The sequence below is a fragment of the Sitophilus oryzae genome, unplaced genomic scaffold, assembly GCF_002938485.1.
Source record: "Sitophilus oryzae breed Bouriz unplaced genomic scaffold, Soryzae_2.0 scaffold_578_pilon_pilon, whole genome shotgun sequence".
Taxonomy (NCBI): domain Eukaryota; kingdom Metazoa; phylum Arthropoda; class Insecta; order Coleoptera; family Curculionidae; genus Sitophilus; species Sitophilus oryzae.
Window position 1 is genome coordinate 2,742,244 of NW_022147171.1, and position 27,992 is coordinate 2,770,235.

The 27,992-nt window shown below is 33.6% G+C and overlaps 1 protein-coding gene across 5 annotated transcripts in view; it reads right to left on the bottom strand.

The window, feature by feature from the left end:
- Window positions 1-1,483: 1,483 nt before the first annotated feature.
- The window catches only part of LOC115887575 (protein croquemort-like), a 155,042-nt gene continuing 128,533 nt past the window's right edge, over window positions 1,484-27,992 (bottom strand). For all 5 annotated transcript variants that reach the window (XM_030907039.1, XM_030907038.1, XM_030907036.1 and 2 more), the window contains exon 9: window positions 1,484-1,927. In XM_030907039.1, the coding sequence (XP_030762899.1) occupies window positions 1,669-1,927 (259 nt within the window). In that variant the 3' untranslated portion in view covers window positions 1,484-1,668. The remainder of the gene's footprint in view (window positions 1,928-27,992) is intronic.

Sequence of the window (27,992 nt, forward strand, 5' to 3'; positions counted from 1 at the left end):
TTTCTGGCTATTTATGTTTTATTTTAATACCGAATAGTTACTATCTATAACATCTTTATGCAGTGCAATTCATCTTTAGAGGCATTTTTCTCGGAAGTAATAAAAAGTAAGTTAGTGACTTTTGGCAGCAATGGGACGATATATTCATACAAGACGAAGCCCGATCTATTACGCACAAGGTAATTCACGGCCAGCAGCTCATTAACCAGACGCATAGTGCTGAAAACCAGAAGCCAATCCAGGAGCTAAAAGCAGACAAGGTATTGGGTATGCAACAGCTACAAGGTATAGTTTTAACAACAAATTTAATATAGCCATACCGGTAAATATAAACATACATAGGAAGGGAAGACTAGTGAGAGGGTGTACCCATTCAAGCTGAGGCAATCTGGTATACAGGCCGCTCAAGAACGTCGGCATGCTTAAGAACTGGAATAGTAGAACCGAAACAAGGAAGATATTTCCGCGTAAGCCTATCTGAAGATGTTACAATTTTCCAGGCAGAAATAACGGCAATCCACTTTTGTGTAGAAAAAATAATAAGGCAGCAAAGAACACATCGTTTCAAGCTTAACGAAAAGCAAATACTCTTATACAGTCCTTTTATTTTAACTATGAACATAGGCAGTCAATCATTGTAATTTGTAAATCGCTTCCCTGTTGTCAGTTTATAACCAATATTTTATCATCCATTGATGAAATACCGACAGGCAATACAGTTTTTCGCCGAAAAATTAATAGATATGAAATAAAATTCAAAATATTTTTTAATCATCGAAATTTATAATTTTTGGTAATTTTTTCAGCTAGAATTATTTTTAACTAAACAAAAAAAGTATTTTAAAACAAAAAATATTATTTATTATATGACTATTGGTTGCATACTATTCGCTCAAGTCCAATGCATTGACTGTTCCGCTTTAAAAATGAGTATATATAGCAAAATAGCATTGCACTGTGTTCAGCCCTATGTTCACAGTTAAAATAAAAGCACGGTATATAGGCCACTAAATAAATAGTTAGCTATAGGGGACCTAAATATATTTTTTAAACAACCCTTCTTCGGCGTTGTAAAAGCAGTCACGAGAATGGTCACGGAACGATGGGTGGCCAACTCACGAGGGCAGAGACAGGCGAAACAGTTCATAGTAGAACATTCGCCAAAATTCACTGCTAAGCTATCAGGTCTACCGATTAGAGTCACAGCTGTAGTGGGTTGCATTGTAAGCTGATTCTCGGTAAAAGGCAATGATAGACCATTGCCAGGGAGCTACATCATAGAGGGTTCAGTCTTCAAGTTGCTAGACTTTGTAAAAATGATAAGATTGGAGAATGGAACTTAAAGATCAGAAGAGGACCACAATAGGTAGCTGTCCATTTGAGAGTAATTCGTGATCTGAGAAGGTCGCAGTGGATCAGGCCGATAGCCACCTCTAGTAGGTAATCTAATCTAAGGTATAAAAATGAAATATCAATAGACACTATCAAATATTTTATTGCTTTATTGCTCTCTTATAACCATTTAAACTTTAAAAAACAATTGACAAAATTTAAAAATAAATAAATTATAAATCACAAATATTGTAATTAATCAAAAAAACATTGTACCTATATAATTAGATTTTCGATAAAATAGTATTGTTTTTTTTGGCAATGCTCGTCCACTTTTCAAATTTTCTTTAAGGTTAAAGGCACTTCTTCTCGTGTAATAATAGATTCTATTTTAAAAAGTTTTCTTTTCCATAGTTTGTAACATCCATACAATTGTAATGCAATACCGACAAGAATTGAAACTGCTCCGATGATCAGAAAAAGTATATCTAAACTTAAAAATGCCTTAATGGAAAATATGAAATTATCTGGTAAGGTGATGACTTGTTCGAACCATAAAACTGGAATGTAAACTTCTGGAACTTTTTCATATAATCTGAAACATATAAGAATTTTAATGTACTGGATGGCCAACTAATGGAGGCCGGCTGCATTTCAGAAATTAATGCCAAAGACAACTAGAGACGATCAAGTTAAATGGGGAAATTAGTCCTGCTCATTTTTAAAATTTTCAATTTTGTCATTTTTAGTGTGTTTAATCGTATAGAGTCGCTGTTCAATCAGTGGCGGATGAAGCCTGTCGGGGGCCCGGGGCGGCGAAGCTAAATGTGGCCCCCGGTCTGTTGAGATAATGATATACTTCTAATGCACATTTTGTAAAAATTGAATGACGTATGTATGGTTGACAAAATTCAAGTATTTATACAGGGTGACCCAGGCTGAGCCTGCATTAGAAGTTTCTAGAGAACTACAATATCTAGACATGAGATTTTATGCATATGATTGTTTCACAACGAGATCTATCGATTAAAAATGTTTTCAATATGGCGGCACTTTCGGAAATACCGGAAGTTGACAGCAACTTTCTTATTTTAAATGGGTGACCCCATTTTTTAATACATACTTAAATTCTCTGTAAAATTTTATGAATTTTGATATTAAACACTCTACCTAATGTTAACCGTTTTTGAGAAAAAAAAATATTTATAATTTTTGGAGAAAAAAAACTGCCTGTCAAAAATTGAGCAATTAAAAAATAATTATATTTTTTTTTTCAAAAAGATTTTGCTTTTAAACCTATATTTTTTTTGATTTCAACCAGTAGCCTATGACGTATTTTTCGATCGTACGGTATATTATTAAAATATCAACTATTAGATATCACTAAAGAACGAAAATACGAGATATATTTATATAAATACACTTTTTAAACTTTTAAGGCAGCAGTATTTATAATATAGGAAATTCAAATAATTCATTTTCTGATAGATATGGAAGTAAATTGGGGGGTTTCTGCCAAAAAACCCATTAGTCAAAAAATGGGTAAGATGAGTTAATGGCGCTATCCGACAGTAGTTTGTTAGTCATAACGTTCCTACCAAACGAATTCGGGAAAAGTGCTATAAGTCAGCCCGTGGCATACGATCAAAAATACCGTAATTCCGCAAGAACCGCAAAAGGCACAAGTCTTAACGGCAAAAACTCCACTAGTCCGCTACTTGTTGTGGTTTGGTTGTTTGTCGTTCGTAATCGTTCGAATAGTTGCTAAGAGGACTTGGTTGTTTCCACGGTTTTTGCCAAAATTCCAGCGAAAACCCCACAAGTCAAACAAATTCACGCCCTTCCTAACTTAAAAATAAGAAAAAATTAAGAAAACTAGTTTTCTGTAATTTCAGATTATAACCAGAGCTCACACAAAAAAAACGAAAATTTAAATTTAAATGGGAGCAAGATATACGTTTTTTTTAGTTTTTCCAAATTTCGAAATATCTGACTAATGGGGTTTTTGCCAGAAACTCCTCAATTGTCTGACTGTTTGACACTTAATGTCAAAGGAAGCTAGATAAAATCAAGAAAAATATACGTTTTCAAACTAAATCTTAAATAACTTAAAAACGATTTATTTTAGGTATAGGAATATGCTAGTTAAAACGTAATGAATTGAAAAACCTTTTCACTAGTGAAATAAAAAAAAGTGGGTTTCCATTTGAAAAAAATTATTTATGATAATTTTTTAATCGCTCAATTCCATGACAGCTACCGCCATTATTATATGACATTTGAAAAATTTAATTTTTGAAATAGATAGCCACAAGTATTTTCTTTATGTCACAGTGGCTGTGATAATCACTAAATTTGACTTTTAGGCTGTACACATTTTTTTGACAGGTAGTTTTTTTCGTCCAAAAAAAATGGTTGATGTTAGATATAGTGTTTAACATCAATATTCATAGAATTTTACAGAGAACTTAAGTATGTAATAAAAAATAGGAGGCACCCATTTAAAATAAGAAAGTTGCTGTCAAATTCCGGTATTTCGGGAAGTGCCGCCATGTTGAAAATATTTTTAAAGATAGATCTTGTAAAACAATAATGTGCAAAAAACCTTCGATCTAGATATTGTGGTTCTCTAAAAACTTCTAATGCACGCTCAGCCTGGGACACCGTATACTGTAATAATTATAATAAAAATCGATATAGATATAAATATGTTACTCATCAGCAGTGCCGTCTTTATTGTACTCATCAGCAGTGCCTGATAGGCCCTGGCTCCAGGAGTATTAAGGGCCCCAGCTCTAAAAAGGCTGCAGAAAAACGATAACATAATTTTTTTAAAGCTTACAATAATATTTTTAAATCGAAAAACGCATGCAATTTGAGGTAATAAAACAAGTATGGGGAAATTAGAATAACTTTGGTTGCATATCATAATACTACCACCAGCAAACTCCATAAGATTAGGCATGGTGTCATTGATGACGTGCAACGAAAGTTGTTTTAATTTCCCTTTTAAGTGCAAAAGTAAAGTGTTTTGGTGTATTCTGGTGAATTAGTGTTATATTTTGCTGTTGTCACACTAAAGGTTCCAATCCCAACTGTAATAAATTAGAGGTATTAAATTATTGAACATAATTTTGCTAACGAGCCATATACTACCATTCACGGGTCATGCAGTAGTAGATCGGGAAATCCCCGAGCGAATGTTTGCATGTATTTAATGGCAACTTATGATGACAAAGTGATGAAAATACCGGTTCCACATATGAGCCGCGTTACTTTCGCTACCGTTCCAGGGAAATCCCGCGACAAAATATTGCGTTTTTGTTAAGTCCTCCAAGATCCGAAGGGCCACTTCGCCGTCTCAGGCCAACAACTCCTATAATACCACTCAGGCCCGTGGCCCCCGTTATACTAAATACTTCACTGCTCATCACCGGTAAAGAAGCAGCTAGAATACAAGTTATGCTGTGCATTCATTGTAATTTAAAATGTTTATTCAGTAAAAATAAATAATGAAACCATTACCAAATAACTTAAAAGCTAAAATAAATAAATTCTCAAAATATATTTACTTATATAAGGATTCTTGCCACTTAACTGCTGATATAGAAATTTAATTCTACGCTGTGTTTGTCATAATGCGGATTACTACCGGTTTCGAAGCCCTACTCCATCATCAGGTGAGCTTAGGCAGATCCACAAAATGACAACCACATTCCGTTCGGGACTTAATATCTAACCGACGCGACACTTTCCGACACGTCGGAATTATATTCGCGTCCAGTCCGAATGTATTATCTTGATTTTTCATATACGTATTAACGTCCCTGCGTGCACAATTTTAAAGCTATAAGCTAAATCCCCTCCCGTCGCTAGTCTAGGTGGCGGCGCCGGCCCTGGCGCGGCGGTCGGTATTCATTCGTCTTTCGTGCACGGTGCAGTGTGGATCGCAGTTCTCTGATTTCTTCGTCGTTATATCAATGAAGCCATTTTGTTTATTCTCTACTTATTTTGAATATTACTTTGTAATATACGGTGTTCTACAGCTAGGTAGAACACAAGGAACAATATGTAAGTATTGTATAATATTTATTTTTAGAGAAAAACGAAGTAGACGTAAATAACGGAATATTGGAATTAGATAAAAGAAGAAAACAATATCATATATATCGGACTGTACTCTCAGTGGGACAAAGTTCATACGTATAAGGAATGCCCTTCTCATTGTGAGAGGGATTCTATTATATTATATAGGGATTCTTCTATTATATAAGGTTCTATATCTCGCAGTCAAGAGAATTTTATAAATGCCAAAGTGTTGTATCTCCGAGTGAGTCAAATTTCGTACTTTTAGAGGATACCCATATGAGAGAGATTCCTTTTATAAGTCAATATTGATATCCCTCTATCGAGAGATAAATTACAGGTATCACAGGTAAGTATCTTATAATATTTATTTTCAGGTAATTAAATAATGGAGGGAAGTAATTGAAGTGGAAGCAAATCTCTAAATGTGGAAATTAGAGGCAAGGAGACAATGGAAGTAGACAAAGGGATAAAGCAATAGCTGCTCGCAGTGAGACAAAGTTTCCTATTTAGAGAATGCCCTTCTCCTCGTGAGAGGGATTCTCCTATTATATGAGGTTAGAAATCTGGCTATCAAAATAATATTATAAATATCGAAGTGTTGTTCTCTCAGTGAGACAAAGTTTCCTAATTATAAAGAATGCCCTTCTCCTCGTGAGAGGGATTCCTATTGTATGAGGTTCTAAATCTCTCTATCAAGAGAATTATTATAAATACCGAAGTGTTGTATCTACCAGTGAGTCAAATTTCACATTTTTAAAGAATGGCCGTCTCCGTGTGAGAGGGATTCCTTTTATAAGTCATTGTTGATATCCCCTATCGAGATATTAATACCACGTATTACCGGTAAGTATGCTATAATACTTATTTTTAGGAAATTAAATAATGGATGGAAATAATTAAAGTAAAAGCAAATTTTGAAATATGGAAATTAGAGGCAAGGAGGAAACAATGGAATTAGACAAAAAAAATGAGAATAACATATATATATATATATATATCGAACTGTTGTCCTCTCCATGAGACAAAGTTTCGTACTTACAGAAAATGCCCTTCTCTTTGTGAGAGGGATTCCTATTATATGAGGTTCTAGATCTCTCAATCAACAGAGTACTATAAATGCCGAAGTTTTGTTATCTCCCAGCAATGAAATAATGTCTTTACCTTCCTTCTTGGAAAAAGAAGGGGGGGGGTGATACATGAGGCACGAGCGGCCAATTCATTAGGTACCCTCCAGTTTGCTGCCTTGCCAGCCTCCTACCATAAAATAGGCGACAACCAACTTAACGTTGACCTCCAAGTCTTTAAAAGTAATCAACTGTGTCTCATTTCAGAAGGAGGTTCTTATGATAAGGGCTGTTAAATGCTAATTTGTTTATGTAAATCGTTGACTTTCATGTTGGAATACTCACCATTTACATTTAGAGTTTCTATTTACCCATTTCGGTCTATAAAAGCAGTGTTGTGCTTTTGGCCAATACTTTATACATTTTGACAAAGTGACAGACTTTGTGCGAATTATCGAAACATATAGTTAGTTTTTTCTTACAGTATATAATATATATTTTCTCCTCTACAATACACTTTCGAAAGAGATGATTATAATAACATTAATGTACTTTCACAGACTGAATTTTTTCTTAAATATCTCTGGATGGTTTCTCTTTAAAAGAGGCTTTTGTACGATATTATGTGTCTAAGATTTACTGCATCAAAATTTAACCATAAATGTTCCCTAACAGTTCTATTTTCTTATCCAGAAATTGCGGAAAGAATAGACATATCAATTAAATCATAAAGTGGAAATAGTTTTCTTGCAGTTTTACGTATATAAATGGATTATATAATTCTTGCCGTGAACTGCTATGAAAAATAATAAATCATAAATTGGTTTCACGTTTAACCTTAGTTATCAGAGACAGATGCCAGTTTGTTTTTAGTCAATATATAATTATATATGCATATCATAGTTACTGAAAATTAACAAAAAAAAAATAATATATATAATAAAAATAATAATAAAACTTCTGCTATAAAATTGACACAGATCAATATCTGAGTCTACTTTATATCAATGTCCACAATATCCATACCAATGTATGGATAGAAATCTAATCTATATGATGACTCTGGTTTAATTCATCGACGTAATTAAAGCATTTTGGGTAATAAATTATTAAGACTCTTAATTTCTTACTACCAAAGTCTAACATTCAAATGTTGTCTAATATTAATGGCTAAAAAGTAATGCCTTTTAAATATTAAGCAATGGATTAGAAACACGTTAAAAAATATATATATATCGGTTAAACCTCACTATAGTCGAGTTATCCACGCAGTTCTACATTGGCAGGGATTTCTATCGACACGATGAGTTAACTAGTTTATAAAGTATAATTGAACAATCTTGGCAGAACCCTTTATGGAAGTGTCAAGTGTCTTATGGGTGTCTGTCTCTGCTTAGTATGCATATATGTATATGTTAAATTGTCACAATTTGATAAATCCATGTATTGATGGCCCTTAAATTTGTTTCATTTTGGTTGCATTCAATAAACATATTTATAATTTCAGCTATTTTTGTCTCAGAAAAAAAATGCTTTCTGCACCGCATTCATTAATTTGCAACCATCAGTTCTTTAAACATCTACGTATATGAAAAATCAAGATGATACATTCGGACTGGACGCGAATATAATTATACGATCAAACGAACTTACCTGAAGTGAAGTTCGATCGTAATTATATGAGTCATCCAGTCCGAATGTATTATCTTCCCACCCTTCCCGTTTTGCCCCATGGTCGCTTGAATTAATGAATAAATCTTTGAAAAATGAATACCGACCGCCACGCCAGGGCCGGCGCCGCCACCTAGACTAGCGACGGGAGGGGATTTAGCTTATAGCTTTAAAATTGTGCACGCAGGGACGTTATTACGTATATGAAAAATCAAGATAATACATTCGGACTGGACGCCCCATATAATTACGATCGAACTTCACTTCAGGTAAGTTCGTTTGATCGTATAATTAACTATCTCTGCGCTGTGGTTGTCATTTTGTGGATGCTCACCTGATGACCTGATGATGGAGTAGGGCTCCGAAACCGGTAGTGAGAGCAGGTTGATCCGCATTATGACAAACACAGCGTAGAATTAAATTTCTATATCAGCAGTTAAGTGGCAAGAATCCTTATATAATTTCTATTTTAATATATTTACTTTTATATATAAAAAATAATTATTCGATATTTTAAACAAAGAAAATTACCCCTTCATTTAATATCCTAAATAGAAATTGCCATTGGCAATTACTGGGCCCTGATAATTGATAATTAAATAAGTATCTGCTTACATTTATACTGTTTATAGTTCGCGTATACGTATGGTTTGCATACTCCACCTACAAACTGCTTTATAACTACTGAACGAAGATTGGCCTTGTTTGCCAGTTGAATAAAAAATTACTTATTAAGATTCGGAGGCCCCCAAAAAAATGGGGCCCGGGGCGGACAGCCCCTTCCGCCCTCCTTAGTCCGCCACTGTGTTCAATACCTCTGAAATGTCACGTGAGCTGCGATCCACGTGATATTTTTAATGCGGCTACGATTGGGAGCTTCGAAAAAAGCGTTTATTGGTTGCGTCTGTATTGGAAGGGCTTTCACGTTTCAATCCTGTTCAGATTTTGACAATTTTGGGATTGTTTAATTTCTAATTTCTTAGAGATTTATAGTAAAAAGGAGTGTTTTATTTGTGCGAATTACATTGTGGTGTAAATAAACGTTAAAAGTTGTAATTGACACATTGTGTGATTGATTCTAATTGATAATTGATTCTTATTCGTTAAAAATTACGCTAATTTCTGTTTTTCGTGTATTATTGTTTGATTATAAAGGGAAGGCTAAGATTTTGTAGCCAAAATGTATCATTTTTCCCAAAAGTTGATTTCTGAATTTTATTTCTAGTGCAAAATTTGCGTTTTATTTGTAAATTTTATTGCTGTTGGCAAACAATTTATTATATTTTGTGTATTAACACTGCTAAGAATAAAGTATATTTCATTTAACTGAAAAACAAGTAAAATATTTGTAATATTTATGTATTTAATAGATCAAAAAAATGGCAAGAATCATTGGAAATAAAGTACATGCCAGGAGTTTGTCTTCAGCATTATGACTGTAGTGATTATATCACAGATGACTTGTTATTATAATTAGGTTCAGAAAAGACTGCGTCCTAACTCCATTCCAACTCTATATACTGTTATATACCCAAGATAATAAAACAAATATCGTTAAGATTTAGCTAAATTATTTATTAAGTAACTCTGCTATACCAGTCCCAAGCCTGGGGCCTTACCATGCAAGAGGTAAGGAAAGAGGAGGGATCGAGGAGTAACACCTCGCTAAAAAACCGGGGCTCAGCTGGCTCCGATTGATAGTACCCTGTAAGGGCCCCTTGTCCAGGATTACGGATGAAGACCACACCGGCAAATATATATAATATATTCGGCACGGCGGACTTGGCGCAAGTGGCACCTCTTTCCCAAGGTAACCTAAAGAAGGGATAGACAGAGTCCCTGAGCCCAGAAAGGCAATCGTCTAGTGGAAGAAAACCACAAATAAAAATTTACCTGGGAAGACAAGTCTCTTTAGTCGTAAGAAGACAACTTGTCTAGGAGAGAGACACTCCGAAAGCAAAGCTCTGGCCCTCCTGGGGGTTGAGGCATCGGGCTAACCACTCGATACTCGTTAAAAAGATAAGGGTTAAAAACGAAGACGACACAAGCTAAGTAAATGGACTACAAATATTGGTACTTGAAACATCCAAGGTCTCTCTCAAAAAATTAATGATGTTCTATCAGAAATAAAGAACGCGAACATGGATATTGTGGTGGTGTCCGAGACAAAGTAGAAGAGACACGGTGCAGAAAATTTGGGACAGTATGATCACTTCTTTCAGGAGCCCTAAAAGATAAAAGAGCTCAACAAGGAATATCTATTCTGGTTAGGAAAAGTCTGAGTCTGCATGGAAAAAATATCACGATAATAGGGGTATATGCAGTTTAACGATGATGCCCTAGTTAAAGACAAAGAGGAGTTCTTTGAGCAACTTTCTTATGAAATTTCAAAAATAAAACAGTCCAGAAAAATAATACTGATAGGAGATCTAAATTCTAGGATAAGAAAGAAACTGATAATGTTTTGTTATGTTGTAAGAGGTGTATAATTTTTAAATAATAGTTTACAGTGATGGTAGATAGCTCACAACTATGGTAAGGATTTAACAGACACCATTAATTTTTCTCTCAAATGCATTGTACAATACAGTTTTTTTGCATATTTAAGTTTGATTTCAAAAGCTACTTTAATCGGTTAACACTTTCTATTAAAAATGACAAAGCAAACTATTTATTTAATTATCTGTTGCTCTCCTTTTTCAAGATATTAAGTTTAACCACTAAAAAATGAGCCTCTTAAAAAGTCTAACTGCACTGTATTGTCTTTTATGTTCTTGTTTTTTACACAATCATTCTTAAAACACTTAAATTAATTATAACTAAGTGGCTATCAGAAAATGTGGTTTCCTAAATCATTGACAATGACACTTTAGATAGACAAAAAGTAAAATATATCACTAATTCACCACAATACACCAAAACACTTTACTTTTGCACTGGACGCGCGTTTCGCTAAGCATGTAAGCATCATCAGCAGATGATTTGAACAACTTTAGGTGATTGTGAATTTAAAATTAGCCTATTGTCATCATCGTCATCATCATTCTCCGCTTATTCAACCATTTCCAATTATGGTGTAGCTTCCCTCTAAAAATGATAAAATTGTAGGCCAGTTCGAAGAAGAAACTCTAAACGATAATGGAAATAGACTTGAACGGCTTTTTTCAGCACCGTAACATACATAAGTATACCTGGATACAACATTCTAGAAATTTGAAATCCGTCACAGATTATGTGATAGTCCGGCAGTATACTGCGTTATGGAGGAGCGACATGTGGCAGTGACCATCATCTTGTCAAGTCCAAAATATGACCTTCTCGGATGGTAAAAAAGAAAATAGACGAAAGAGAACAGGAAGTAAAGACAACAGAAGTAAATATAATTTAGATAGCTTCAACCACAAGAGCGTGAAGAATTTATACAAAAATCGACTGGATGAAAAACTGGTGCAAGAAAATTTTGAAAGTACAGAAGAACAGTACAATTATATTATAGACTGCATGAGAAGTGCAGCAGAAAAAGCTTTCGGAAAATACGACAAACCCAAACGAAGAGTACCATACTGGTGGGATGAAGAAATTGAGAAAATGAAATATAAAATCGAACGAAAGTAAGCATGAGTACAAAACAGCACAAAGAATTGTACGCACAGCTATAACAAAAAAGAAAAACGAAAGCTGGGAAAGAAACTGCACAAGAATTAATACATACATAGGAGGTAGTACAAGTACCGAAAGCTGGAGAATGTTAAGGTCCCTTCGAAAAGAGAAGACTAAAGATATCATCTAACCAATTACATTACTAAAATGGGACGAATATTTTGCTAAACTGTTGACCGAAGAAAGGGCAGAAGACCAACAAACATTGCAGCCCCAATCCGATATTCAATTACGAACCGCAGCTTCTCCACTGAGGATGAATACCAAAGAAGTAAAACAAATTTGCCAAACCCTGAAAAATAGAAAATCGCCTGATCCAGGTAAAATACCTACAGAAGTACTCAAGTACGGCACAGAAGCTACAGAAATAGACTTTTGGAGGCGGTCGGCTGGGAAATCGAAACTGGATAGAGTAAAAATTGAAAGACTTCAGAACATCATGGGCGTTAAACACAGAATATCAGAAGACATCAAAATTAACCAACTCAGGTGGTATGGGCACGTACAAAGAATGGAAGAGAGCAGAATCCCGAAAAAAATACTCAATTGGACACCACAAGGCAAAAGAAAGAGAGGGAGACCTAGACGGAGTTGAAGAGAAGGAATAGACGGGGACATCAGAACAAGAGGAATAGACGAAAACCTCTGGACACACAGAGGACCAATGAAGACTGGAAATCAGAAGACGGCGAAGAACGTTATGATCTGATTTTATATATATATATATATATATATATATATATATATATATATATATATATATATATATATATATATATATATATATATATATATATATATATATATATATATATATATATATATATATATATATATATATATATATATATATATATATATATATATATATATATATATTTATTAAGTACGTATTATTAATGTATTTTCTATCATTACAGGGCTGACATAGTGTAATTAAAAAAGGTAGAAAAAAGACTGAAAGTCTCGGTCTCAACGTTTATATAATATTAAAGACTGCCACGTGTTTCGCTCATACGAGCATCATCAGACCAAACAAAAAGAAAGAACCTAAATAAATAACAAAAAATAAAAAGGTCGTCGTAACTTACAAATACAATTAAAATTAATCTACACACACGTTCACATTCCACATATTAAAACAACACTGAGATGAGGCTGAAATGACCGGCAAATATTTGTCAATAAAAAACTACAAGGAACAAAAAAATTAAATAAAATCAAAACAAATTAAAATTAAAATATAAAAATGGAATACCCAGCGGGATTTGAACTCTAGGCTCCCGGGTGAGAAACAGAGAGTAAAACCACTAAGCCACCATGTTACTGAAATAAAGATTCCGAAATATAATAATAACAGTTAGAATTAATTTTTCAGATTATTAAAAATCAAAGTTGGTTCGAAATTTAAAAGGCCATTCACGCACACAACAGGACTTTTTTAGCTCTAGTTATTTCCATTTTCTTTAATAAATCAAGTTTTTTACTTTTTTGACACGTGTGCAGAGCACTAACGTTTTCTGAGATAGAAAAATCGTAACCTGTAGCTAATGCTTTTTTTGTTCCTGTTAGTTTTTTATTGACAAATATTTGCCGGTCATTTCAGCCTCATCTCAGTGTTGTTTTAATATGTGAAATGTGAACGTGTGTGTAGATTAATTTTAATTGTATTTGTAAGTTACAACGACCTTTTTATTTTTTATTTATTTAGGTTCTTTCTTTTCGTTAGTCTGATGATGCTCGTATGAGCGAAACACGTGTCACTCTTTAATATTATATAAACGTTGAGACCGAGACTTTGAGTCTTTTTTCTACCTTTTTTAATTTAAACCAGGTCTCTTTGAGAAGAATATTTAGCCTTCTTTAAATTGACATAGTGTTTTAAAAAATATATATCAAGTTGAGATTTTCTAAGGCGTTACTGGATACATGCCATGGGTAATCATAGAAATAGTTCATATTCTATATCCCTCATAGATGGGGGAAATATAGATCCTAAAGTCTAAATAATAGAGAAGAAAGGAGTCTGATGATGATGAAATTTCTGGCGATTCTATGACAAGGGGTGTTAAACTTCGGAAACTGATGATCGGGTGAAATAAAAGTTCCTTTTTTCTAAGAAACTGATAATGTGTTACATGAAAATATAAATAAAATCTAATATATATATATAGATACATAGATATACCATCCTGTTCACTTAATTACTGTGTATAGGATTTTAATGGATACGACAGAGAATAATACAATTGAACGGTTGACAGATAGAGACGCAAAATAAAAGGGGGGATACAGTGTTGCCGGTTCGTAAACGTGTAGGCAGGATTAAGAATGAGCATGGTGGGAGCACAAATCGACTCCGATGCCGATGATAATTCGAGACTGCTCTCAGTGTTGCCAGATAAACTTCCTCTAACAACCTCTGCATAACTAATAGCATATTGTCAAATAATATCATTAGTTAGAATAGTTTTCGTTTTCTGGTTAGAATTTTTGTTTTAAATCTCAATAAAGAAAAATTACATTTTAAAAAAAATAAACTACTCAAAACAATTATTGCATATTTTTATCTACATTTTGCCACCACTTGTAGATGCAGAATAACCAGGAACCGCAAGTTGTCGTTGACAACGAAACACTTCATCGGGAAAAATAATATCAACATGCAGCCAATCTGCATACCTAGACAAGAAATTTCTGTCTTTTCTCCCAGCAGCTTTCCATTTTGTTAAATATTGCGGAAAAACGATTGCCTCATGAAGTTATTGAGAGCGTTAGTTGCAATTTCATCTCCGTTTCTTTCAAAATGATCTTTTAAAAAGTCCAAAATATGAATTTTCTTCACAGAGAAATCTTTGCCTGGTATTTCCATCATTTTCTCATGTAGATGCAGACGTGTAATTGCCATCATGAACAAATGCCAAAACTAAACCCACACACTTTAAAACAAAATATTTTTTGACTTACAACTTATAACACCGCAAAATAACACAAACTAAACTTATGACTACACTGAACACCATATAATAAAAAACTAAACACAGCGCAAATGAATCCATATTGCAGCTTGATGCGCACCTTTGCGCAGGTAGAACAAAATGTTCTTAAATTCATTAGATTATAGGCTTTTATTTAATGTATAATTTATTGATGAGCAAGGACTAGCAATAAACATAAAAGGTCAATAAAATGACGTTTCTTCAAAAACTGTATTGGGTTATAGGCAGCGAATTATGCCTGAAAGGAAAAGCGACCTTCATTATAGTATTTAGGTTATTTAAATCCTTAAAATATGTACTTTTTCCTGATATAATTACATTTCCATGAAAAATTCGACCTGCAGCGGCTAACGCCGAAGCAAAAGAAAACATTTTAATGCCAAAATATGCTGTATAAAATTAATATTATTATTTTAGCTTTTGCTCATAAAGATCTTCAGTCATGATAAAGTCATTAAAGCAATGCTTGGTTAAAAGTTGTAAAATAACGTAAAGAAACATATACATAAATTTGACGATTCTCAAATAAACTAAAAATTTTCAATTTCGATCGGTTTTTGCAAATTTTGAAAACTGTGGATCGGCTCCATAAGAATGTATTGTTTTCACTTTTGCAACCAAGTCCAAAGTCGGCCGACTAAAATTTACATGTCAGTGCATACCCTAATTATCCTAAAAAAAACTCACAAGAGAAAGACAGAAAAATGCATGCTTCAGTTAGAAATAGGTAATAATTACTTTTATTCAAATATGCGATAATTGTTTTGAGTAGTGTATAATTATTAAAAGATATTTTCTGATGATACTATTAGAAATGCCAAGTTTGGGAACAAAATTAAAACACACATTAAATTTTGTCTAAAAAATATGTTTTCCGAAAATTTACTTCTATGATTTAAATTTTAATTCTTACTAGATTTAGGGAAATTTCCTAGACCTGGCAACTATGACTAATACTTTGACCGTCTCCATGTTAAGAGATTCCTTACTTCTTTCCCACCACTTGATATGTCATAGCTGATTAGTCTCATCTCCCCACTTTAAGATTTGGAAGCCATTTGGAATTTCTGTCGCCACGTGTCACCCATGAAACTCTTGAGTCATAGGCGTACTAATATTATATTTCCATTTATATTTAGTATTACAGCCAATTATAGTTTAAAAGTTTTACTTATGAATTCTGTAAAATTTAATTTACTAGAATTGTTATAAGAATCGTTTTATGATAGCTGACAAAGTTTAAGACGGAAGATGATCGATGCGGGGCGTCGTCGATGCGGTTCGTGGATACGATCCGTTAGTTCGTCTGGAAATTTGTCCATTTTGTTCGTTATATTTCTTTTAATGGTTCGCCCAAAAATCGATATTCTGTCAAATCGACGCGCAACCCATCGCACGGACCCGTTCGCGCTAGAGGTGTGTAGTTCGCGAACGAACTAGTTCCAATGAACTATCCCAACCCCGGAATGAAAGGAACTAGTTCCTAGTTTCTCAAAGAACTAGTTCCTCAGGACCTATTCAGGGATCGAGACTGTGACCGATATACATGTATAATAATATGCGATGGCGAGGGATCGGCCAGCGCGCGTAGCCCGATGCTAGGCAGGAGTGGGGAGTGCCAGCCGTACGTTATCGGATCCGGACCTAGAGGAACTAAAACTAAATAAAAGACTAGTTTACGTATGGATCAGCTAGCGCTATTGATGCTAGGCAGGCGTGGGGAGTGCCAGCCGTATGTTGTCGGATCCGGACATAGAGGAACTAATTAAAAGACTAGTTCACGGGAATCTATTCAGTCGGCAGATTCGAGATATAATACAAGGCGACGACGATGGATTCGGCATTGTCTATTGCCACAGCCGGCGTAATTACCACAGAATATTGTCGTAAATACTGTTTTTGATTTTTAGCTTGCCTTTTAAATATTTTATGGAAATGTTTCACTTCAGGTCCCTAAAATTCAGAAATATCTTACAAAACATAAGTCGATATTCTGAATTTTAAGACAATTTTTTTTCGTAAAATTTTTGTAATATTTGCTCCAATTGATTTGTGACATAGTTTTTTAAACTCTAATTTGAGTTTATTTTTTATTTTTTTATCTGCAATAAAACTTACCTATATGTTTTTAACATACACAATTACACGTCTCGTTATATTATCTCCGTACATTATAAAAATTATACAGATCATACTGTGAATAGTTTTGACTGACAACTAAACGCATTAGCAAGCAAGGGGGATGTCAATGTTAGTCGGGAACTATTGTGAACTAAAGACCTAGTTCAAGGAACTATTCCTCTGGAGGAACTAGAACTAAGGAACTAGTTCCTCCCAGGGAACTAGAATTCCCACCTCTAGTTCGCGCAACAAATCGACCTATCTACGAACTGTGTCAGTGCATGGTAAGTATTGGTCTTTATTATAATGCTGTATAGCTTACTGTAACACTTAAATAAAAACTATACATTTATATATTGATGGTTCTAGTTGTGCTACCTTTTGAGGGGTGTGAAATAAATGATTTATTTATAATAATATTGAATTTCTGCGGGGTGGTGTAACTAGTGTTACAACGGTTGTGAGTATGGTATTACATTATCATAATGTTATAATATGAAATATACCTACTACCTATTTTGTCTAATATTGGTACAGAAAACTTATCAGTATAAAGTTTTACTTATCTTTAGCCTTTTTAATGCTGTTTGTAACCCTCTATGTCTATAATAATGGACAACGAGTAATTAGTAATCCTGAATATATCTATAACTTTTAGTTTTAAGTACGCCTATGACTGAAATGCAGCGCCCTCCTTCTAGTTAGCGGCCATAATGTCAGGGTCCATCAGAGTCAAGGATGAGTAGAGATAAATAAATTTAAATTTATTAATTTTAGGGCCTGCTCTATTCTAACATGTAAGAAATGTTTATTGATGGATAAGTACGGCAGAGATGTAATAAAAAGCCGTTTTGTATGAATACCGAAATGGTATTTGAAGAACATATTATAATGAAATTATCAAATTGAATTGATAATAAATTTATGTGCCCGTGTTTAAGCCGTCTGCAGAAAATTGACAATAGTAATAAAAAGATGACTCATGTCAATGTTTATCCCAAATTATAAATCAATAAGAGTTCTCATTAATAATAGTAATGTGGATATATTTTCCAGAACTTACTTTAACTTTATTTAAAAATTACTTTTTAATTTTGTACTAGTTTATAGCACTTAACAATATAATCAATCATTTGTCTGTTATCAATGTATCATATACACCTCTATAATTATTTAATACATAATCTTATACTGATTACAATGGTCGACATGTCAACAATAGAATTTGCGCTATTTACTACGTTATGTAATTAACTGATTATCTGCCATATTAGGTAACTGCGGATGTACGTCACTAACGTAATAAAAAAGAAAGAAATAACCAATAAATAAACTAACCGAAAGGTATATTTAATAATACGTGGCTTAGGGTGCCAGTTGTCGTGTATATGAAGAGTACAGTCAAAATGTTCAGTACAATACGATAAACTGAAAAAGAAAAGACAATATAATACAAGAGAAGAATGCGAAGTTTATTACCTATTAAGTCGGATCGGTCGACAATAGAATTTGCGCTATTTAATACATTATGTAATTAATTGATTACCTATTTTATGAAGTAACTACGGATGTACGTGATTAAGTAATAGCATGTTTTACGGTTAGTTTATTTAATTATACGTACACACGGCTTTGGGTGCCGATTTGCTGTCCTCCATTCGCGAATTTCAAGTTCCAGAGCTTTACGCTCTGGGCTACTCGAGAATGGTTCTGAAAGGAGCTGTGGAGCAATTGGATTGAGTGAGATTATCGCGTCCTTGAACAGTTCAGAACTGCACAACTGCATGAATGGAGGTCAGTAATTGTCGTGTGTACGAAGAGTACAGTCAATGTGTTCAGTGCAATACGATATAAGAGAGAAAAGTAAGAATTTTCCCAAGCGTATGAAGTAAAACTTCGGATTAAGTGGATATAATAAACTTTGGATTTTTTTCTCTCCGATTTACAACATCGCCATAGCGATTCACTTCTACACATGTAGGTAAATGCCGAGGGTTAAGCCGCTGACAAATTTCTGTACACTAATACCACGTATAATGGAAAAATGCCAAACTAATACCACGATTAATACCACTAATACCAAGTAATGTCAACATCTTGTACACCAACGGTTTACCCCTCCCTCAGTAAATGCTGACCCAAGACCTGTGCTGCTTTATCCATTAGACAAGATAGGCAGCTGCCTAGGGCGGCAGGCCGAATAACAAAATTTACTTGAATTTTATTAGTTGAAGGGGGCGGCAAAATAAATGGTGCCTAGGGTACCAAATCACCTTAACGCGGCCCTGCCCTAGACTTTCTCTTCTCGATCCGGTATAAATCTATTATCTTAGCCTTAAATAAATTAGAATAAAATAAACCATGTTAAAAAGTTTCATGTATAATAATACTACTGAAATGAAGATAATATATCTAAGCTAAATGTAATATATTACAGTTGTAGTAAAATGAGTAACTAATTGTCGAAAATCCAGATCCAACCCTGATACAACATTTTTTTGAAACGTCTACTTATGCGGTTTGAAATTTTGATGCAAAATCCGGCAACACCGCTCAGAAGAAATGTACCCACCCATACCCACCCAACTTTTTTCTCTTTTTAATACATTTGATTTGCCATTAAGCTGTCTACATCACTGTCTTACATGTTAAAATCCAACCCGCAGAGTTGACCTGTCCCGATCAGTATAAGAGTACTTTGTTAAAAGAGCCAATGTCCCAAAAGCAATTATTGCAGTAGTCAGAATTAAAAAGGAGCATAGCCTGAGAAAATATTCCAGGATATGAAGTTATCAATGAAATAAAGGTTTGCCTAAAAAAGTAAAGATCCCTGTAGATAGACAAGTTTATTTTCCTATTCTTTAAATAAATTGTCATATTTTATTCTTTGAAATATTCTAGTTAAAGCACAAGACTTTATATAAATAATAAAATAGTTAAAGACTTTTTATAAACTTTGTTTTTACTTGTACTATTTTCGTATATAACTTTATAATTTAAATTTAACAATTTTAGAATAAACAGAAACCAAAATATTTGAAATTGATAGTTTTGATGAAAATAGTACCAAGAGGCTAGAAGAAAAGCAGGGAGAGCTATATGAGAGAAGAATCCATCATATGATATCACAAGGTGCCCTTCAGATGGTTAAAAGTGGAAGCAGTTATTAAAAAGGTAATTTACATAACAGTCTAAACCACATTTGTCAGTACAAGCAGTGCTTCTCCACATTTATTCTAGTAAGGGTGGCTGAAGCGACGTCCCGTAATCCTGCTGTTAAAACAAAACAATTAGTTTTTATATATAAAAACCAGCTGTTATGTTTTAACAGCAGGATTACGGGACGTCATTGTAGCTACCCTAAATGTACAATTTTTGTTTGAAATAGAATATAGTTTTTATATTATTCAAATAAAAAATATATATCAAAATGATATACCGATCGGGACAGGTCAACTCTGCGGGTTGGATTTTAACGTGTAAGACAGTGATGTAGACATCTTAATGGCCAATCAAATGTATTAAAAAGAGAAAAAAGTTGGGTGGGTATGGGTGGGTACATTTCTTCTGAGCGGTATTGCCGGATTTTGCATCAAAATTTCAAACCGCATAAGTAGACGTTTCAAAAAAATGTTGCATCAGGGTTGGATCTGGATTTTCGACAATAGTTACTCATTTTACTACAACTGTAATATATTACATTTAGCTTAGATATATTATCTTCATTTCAGTAGTATACATGAAAGTTTTTAACATAGTTTATTTTATTCTAATTTATTTAAGGCTAAGATAATAAATTTATACCGGATCGACAAGAGAAAGGCTTGGGCAGGGCCGCGTTAAGATGATTTGGTACTCTAGGCACCATTAATTTTGCAGCCCCCTCCAACTAATAAAATTCAATTAAATTTTGTTATTCGGCCTGCCGCCCTAGGCAGCTGCCTAGCTTGCCTAATGGATAAAGCGGCACTGGTCTTGGGTCAGCATTTACGGAGGGAGGGTTAAACCGCTGGTGTATTTTGGTGTACAAGATGTTGACATTACTTGGTATTAGTAGTATTAATCGTGGTATTGTTTGTCATTTTTTCCATTATACGTGGTATTAGTGTACAGAAATTTGTCAGCGGCTTACCCCTCGGCATTTACCTACATCTGTAGAAGTGAATCGCTATGGCGATGTTGTAAATCGGAGGGAAAAAAATCCAAAGTTTATTATATCCACTTAATGCGACGTTTTACTTCATGCGCTTGGGAAAATTCTTACTCTTCTCTGTTATTTCGTATTGCACTGAACACATTGACTGTACTCTTCGTACACACGACAATTACTGTCCTCCATTCACGCAGTTGTGCAGCTCTGAATAATCTATCTCTCTGCTAATCTCCACTCCATCCAATTGAGTCATAAAGTTCAGAACTGTTCCGCGCCATATGGAGGCACGAGGCTATCGCGCACAGCTCCTTTCAGAACCATTCTCGAGTAACCCAGAGCGTAAAGCTCTGGAACTTGAAATTCACGAATGGAGGACAGCAAATCGGCACCCAAAGCCGTGTGTACGTATAATTAAATAAACTTACCGTAAAACATATTATTACTTAATCACGTACATCCGCAGTTACTTAATAAGACAGGTAATCAATTAATTACATGTAGTAAGTAATAGTAATGTAGTAAATAGCACAAATTCTATTGTCGACCGATCCGACTTAATAGGAAATAAACTTCGCATTCTTCTCTCGTATTATATAGTCTATTCTCTCTCAGTATATCGTATTGTACTGAACATGTTGACTGTACTCTTCATATACATGACAAATGGCACCCAAAGCCACGTTATTATTAAATATAAACTAACCTTTTGGTTAGTTTATTTATTGGTTATTTTTTGCTTCTTTATTACGTTAGTGACGTACATCCGCAGTTACCTAATATGGCAGATAATCAGATAATTACATAACGTAGTAAATAGCGCAAATTCTATTGTTGACATGTCGACCATTGTAATCAGTATAAGATTATGTATTAAATAATTATAGAGGTGTATATGATACATTGATGACAGACAAATGATTGATTATATTGTTAAGTGCTATAAACTAGTACAAAATTAAAAAAGTAATTTTTAAATAAAGTTAAAGTAAGTTCTGGAAAATATATCCACATTACTATTATTAATGAGAACTCTTATCGATTTATAATTTGGGATAAACATTGCCATGAGTCATCTTTTTATTACTTCTGTCAATTTTCTGCAGACGGCTTATAAAACACAGGCACATAAATTTATTGTCAATTCAATTTGATAATTTGTTTATAATATGTTCTTCAAATACCATTTCGGTATTCATACAAAACGGCTTTTTATTACATCTCTGCCGTACTTATCTATCAATAAATATTTCTTACATGTTAGAATAGAGCAGGCCCTAAAATTAATAAATTTAAATTTATTTATCTCTACTCATCCTTGACTCTGATGGACATGACATTATTGCCGCTGACTAGAAGGAGAAGGTGGGCGCTGCATTTCAGTCATAGGCGTACTTAAAACTAAAAGTTTTTATAGATATATTCAGAATTACTAATTACTCGTTGTCCATTATTATAGACATAGAGGATTACAAACAGCATTAAAAATGCTAAAGATAAGTAAAACTTTATACTGATAAGTTTTATGTACCAATATTAAACAAAACAGGTAGTAGGTATATTTCACACTGTAACATTGTGATAATGTAATACCATACTCACAACCGTTGTAACACTAGTTACACCACACTGCAAAAATTCAATATTATTATAAATAAATCATTTTTTTCACATCCTTCAAAATGCAGCACAACAACCATAAATATACAAATGTATAGTTTTTATTTAGGTGCCCGGTGGCGTAGAGGTACAGGCTCTCGTCTACCAATCTTAAGGTTGTGGGTTCGATTCCCACACCCGGCATTTCATCAGCCGACTATTTTTATTAAAATAAAAATAGTTTGGGTACCTAGGTCGACTCAGCCTTAAATGAGTACTTGGGATTCACAATCCTGAGGTAATAATAGGCGGTTGAAGCGTAGTGCTAGCCACATTACCTTCCTTGTATACCAAACGGCTCTAGTATAGCAAGCTGTACCTTGCTACTCCCAAGGTGTTAAACGCTATATACGGAAGCTATTATTATATTATAGTTTTTATTTAAGTGTTACAGTAAGCTATACAGCATTATAATAAAAAGCAATACTTACCATGCACTGACACGGTTCGTCGATAGGTCGATTTGTTGCGCAAACGCGTCCGTGCGATAGGTTGTGCGGCGATTTGACAGAATATCGATTTTTGGGCGAACCAGTAAAAGAAATATACCGAACAAAATAGACGAATTTCCAGACGAACTAACGAATCGCATCCACGAACCGCATGGTAAAGACGTTGCGTAAATATTTGTAATCGTTGCGTACTTAAAAAATCGGCCAGCTGACAGTAAAGATAAAAAAAAATTCTAGTAAATTAAATTTTACAGAATTCATAAATAAAACTTTTAAACTATAATTGGCTGTAATACTAAATCTAAATGGAAATAAAATATTAGTACGCCTATGACTCAAGAGTTTGATGGGTCACACGTGGCGATAGAAATTCCAAATGGCTTCCAAATTTTGTGTGGGGATGAGACCAATCAGCTATAACATATCAATTGGTGGGAAAGAAGTAAGGAATCTCTTAACATGGAGATGGTCAAAATATTAGTCATAGTTGCCAGGTCTATAAAATTTCCCTAAATCTAGTAAGAATTAAAATTTAAATCATAGAAGTAAATTTTGGGAAAACATATTTTTAGACAAAATTTAGTGTGTTCATTTAATTTTGTTCCCAAACTTGGCATTTCTAATAGTATCACCAGAAAATATATTTTAATAATTATAAACTACTCAAAACAATTATCGCAAATTTGAATAAAAGTAATTATTACATATTTCTAACTGAAGCATGCCTTTTTCTGCCTTTCTCTTGTGAGTTTTTTGTAGGATAATTAGGGTATGCACTGACATGTAATTTTTAGTCGGCCAACTTTGGGCGTGGTTGCAAAAGTGAAAACAATACATTCTTATTGAGCCGATCGGGCCAATATTTGATTACATTGCGTAGTCTTAGGCTATGCGCTGACAGGCAATTTTAATCGACCAACTATTTAGTTGCATATTTGTAACCAATATATTCTTATGGAGCCGCGCCCACGTGCAATCAAATAGTCGGCCGATCGACTTCATAAGTATGTATTGTTTTCACTTTTGCAACTAAATAGTCGGCCGACTAAAAATTACAGGTCTGCGCGTAGGCTTGTTTTATCGAATTTCCCTCCACAGTATCTGTACGATTTAAAATCATTCAAAATCGTAAGTCAGGGAATTCAAAATGTCTTGTTTTTCAAATTAATATTTTTTTAGAAAATATGTGATAATTGTTTTGAGTAGTTTATTTTTTTAAATATGTAATTTTTCTTTATTGAGATTTAAAACAAAAATTCTGAAACAGAAAACGAAAACTATTCTAACTAATGATATTATTTGACAATATGCTATTAGTTATGCACAGGTTGTTAGAGGAAGTTTATCTGGCAACACTGAGAGCAGTCTCAAATTGTCATCAGCATCGGAGTCGATTTGTGCTCCCACCATGGTCATTCTTAATCCTGCCTACACGTTTACGAACCGGCAACACTGTATCCCCCCTTTTATTTTGCGTCTCTCTCTGTGAACAGGTCAATTGTATTATTCTCTGTCGTATCCATTAAAATCCTATACACAGTAATTGGATGACGAAGACGGTATATCTCATACAGCCATAATCTAGCATTGAAACAGATACAGAGAGTACTGGGGTAATTTTGAGAAATTTATTGGCAAAGTTTTACATTACTACAGACAAACCTGAAATGGGCAACTTTAAATGTTTTTTTTTGTCGTCTAAATAAAGAGAAAGAAATATTTAGTGGAAATTTCAATTTTTTAGTCTCATGGATTTTTATAATTTTACATTTAGTGGTTTCTTCCATATCTAATATATTACACGTACATCATATATAATCGCATTGATTTGTTTGTAACATCTGTATGTGTGTGTGTGTGTCTGTGTAATCTATTACTCTATTACATCACATTTCTTAAAGAAAGGGTTTGTACGTAATTTCAGTGTTCGAATATTTTGTTTTTTCTACGCCTAAATAAGTTTAATAAGATGTCTCTGTGGCGATAATGTTTATTCAAGGCAAAAACCGAAAACTAAACAATACAAAAACATACCTAGGCTAAATAAATTCTTAAAGAAAAAGGTGGACACACTAGGTTTTTTTATACGTAGGTAGAATGTTTGGCATTTAGTTTACTCGAACGTCTATAGTATAAATTCTTCTCTAATTTTCACTGAGAACAATCTACATTTTTACTATTCAATCTTATTTATTCGGATTGACTTTCATAAATACTCCTATTTGTTTCAAAGAAAACACGTACCTACCTGGTCGCATATGAGAGTCTTTAATATTTTGTCAATATACAGGAAGAAATATATTGGTCTAAAGTCTTTGTATGGTCTTACTTTCCAAGAAATGGTATTATTAGACTAGTTTTCATTTCTTTTGAAACTTATCCGGTAGATAAAGGAGTGTCTATTAAATTCGATAGAGGATAGTCTACGTCAAACAAATTTCAAAAATTACGCAGGAAACTTTCAGATGTCGATTTATTTTTCAAGTTAAACACTAAGTAGCTCTTTCAATTTGAGTAGTTTAAAACTTTTTAATTTTAGCGTTGTGGTATAATTCCTGTGACAAAATGAACTCGTTTGAATTGATATACTCTTGGAAATATCTATAATGTTTTCAGCATAAGAAGTGTTAACATTTTCTTGGATACTCGAACGTCAATTTTGAAAAGGGATTGTAAGAATATGACTTCATTACTGCCTACCAATTTTTTATTGTTTGTATAGAGTTAAAAATTGTTTGCCTCATTTTTGTACGTCTACCACGACATCCATTGATGTTATTTATCATAGAACGTTTTTTCAACTAAAGTATTAAATTTGAATTAATCTTAAAATTTTCTTTAAAGTAAAATCTGATCAAAATGTTTTCTGTTGTATGAGTAACACTTATCACTCAGGGCATAGGGTTAAGACATATGTAAATTAATTAATGTTTGGTTTCGATAGTGATCGTTGAGGATTCTTGGTTGCGGAGGATTAAGGGCCTGATCCTCTTCGACTGAATTCTGATTTCTGGTCTTTTTTGAATCTGAACTTATAACTAATATTAATAATATTGGTTAAAAAAATGTTCTCTATTAATATTTATTCTTATTGTAAGAATTATTTAAATATAGCGCCAAAAACTAGGCTGACAACTCCTTCCTGGAAGCATAGAATTATGGGTAGCTTGTTGTTATGGTGTTGTTAGTTGTTATGTATTGAGAAATAAACAAAATTGGAGAATAAAGTATAAAAATTACATGAAGTCATTTTTTATTGTAAATACAATAAAAATTAAAGGCCCCTTTTATAACTTCAGGTGTGGGGTTAAATCTGCGTAGTCCCCAAGAAGAGAAGAAGAGTGATAAGTTATAACAATAGTTTGAAGATTACCGGCAATAAATAAAATGGAAGATCAAGACGAAAACCAGAGTCACCAATTTTCTGCTGATGATTTTGAAAGATTTGTGCAAAATAGAGCTGAAGAAAATCCAAACAGTAATGCTAATATTAATCAATTTATGAATACGATAACAACCTTGGCTGCAACAAAATACTCAGATGTTGCAAATGCTACAAAAACAACAGCAGCAGCCATTACATGCGCCAAATCAAGAATCTCCAGTTCGAAATTATAACGTAATGCCAGATCTCTCGAAAACTATAGAAATATTCAGTGCTGAAGAAGAGCCAAGTAAAAGCTAAGTTATGGTTACAGCAGTTGGAAACTGCCGCAACACTTCACAATTGGCCAGATGCGTTTATTTTCCAAACAGCCAAAAGTAATCTGATTGGTGCTGCACGCCATTGGTATTCAGGGCGAAGCAGTGAAGTTGTAGATTGGTCATCCTTCCGCATGGCTTTTATTAAAACATTTGTATTTACCAAGAATAAAACCGAATTATGGAAAAGAATGCAAGGGAGGGTACAGTCTGTCAATGAAAATGTAAGCGTATATTTTCATTCCAAAGCATCATTATGCAAAGAGTTAAGTTTATCATTTGAAGAAGAGAAAGAGCAGATAGCTATTGGATTATGGTCCAGAGAATTAAGTAATTTTGTCATGTCCAAATTCCATATAGATGAAGATGCATTATACCAGGACATTATAGCATACGAGAGAATTTGTTACTGCGAGGAAAAAAATAGATTGCCTGAAAGAAAAAATGAAATTAAAAAACCACAGAAGACAATTGAAGCATCTCTGAAGAAATTTACCAGTTTAGATCAAGTTAATAATAAAACCATTAAGTGTTACAATTGCAATTTGCTAGGACATTTGGCGTCGCAATGCAAAAGATGCCTAGAGTGAGGGGTTCGTGTTTCAATTGTGGCTCAATGGAACATAAAATAAGAGACTGTCCAAAGATTAAAGGAGAAAGAGCCTCTACATCCAAGAAAGAAGTTGAAGAGAAAGAAGCATTGATGGTCGAGAACAAATTCCCTGATAGATTCACCTTGCCTTTGTGTCTTGTAAAAGACAGTAAACAATTATTTATCGAAGGTACTCTTGATTCAGGTAGTGTAATTTCTATTATTACTAATAGCATAATCAGACCATTTAATTTTGAAATCTCAGAAGCCCCATCTGTAGATTTTGAGGGTGTTAATAAATCTAAATTAGATGTTATAGGTTCAATAATGTTTAAAGTATATGTTGAAGGCATAGTTGTCCAAGTTTTATTTTATATAGTACCAGATGATGCTATACCTGTTAAATGTCTATTAGGTAGAAATTTTATGACAAATAAAAATATTTCTTTAATTTTTCAGTCTGGAAAAGTCAAAATAAAATCAGTATTAAATGATAATTTA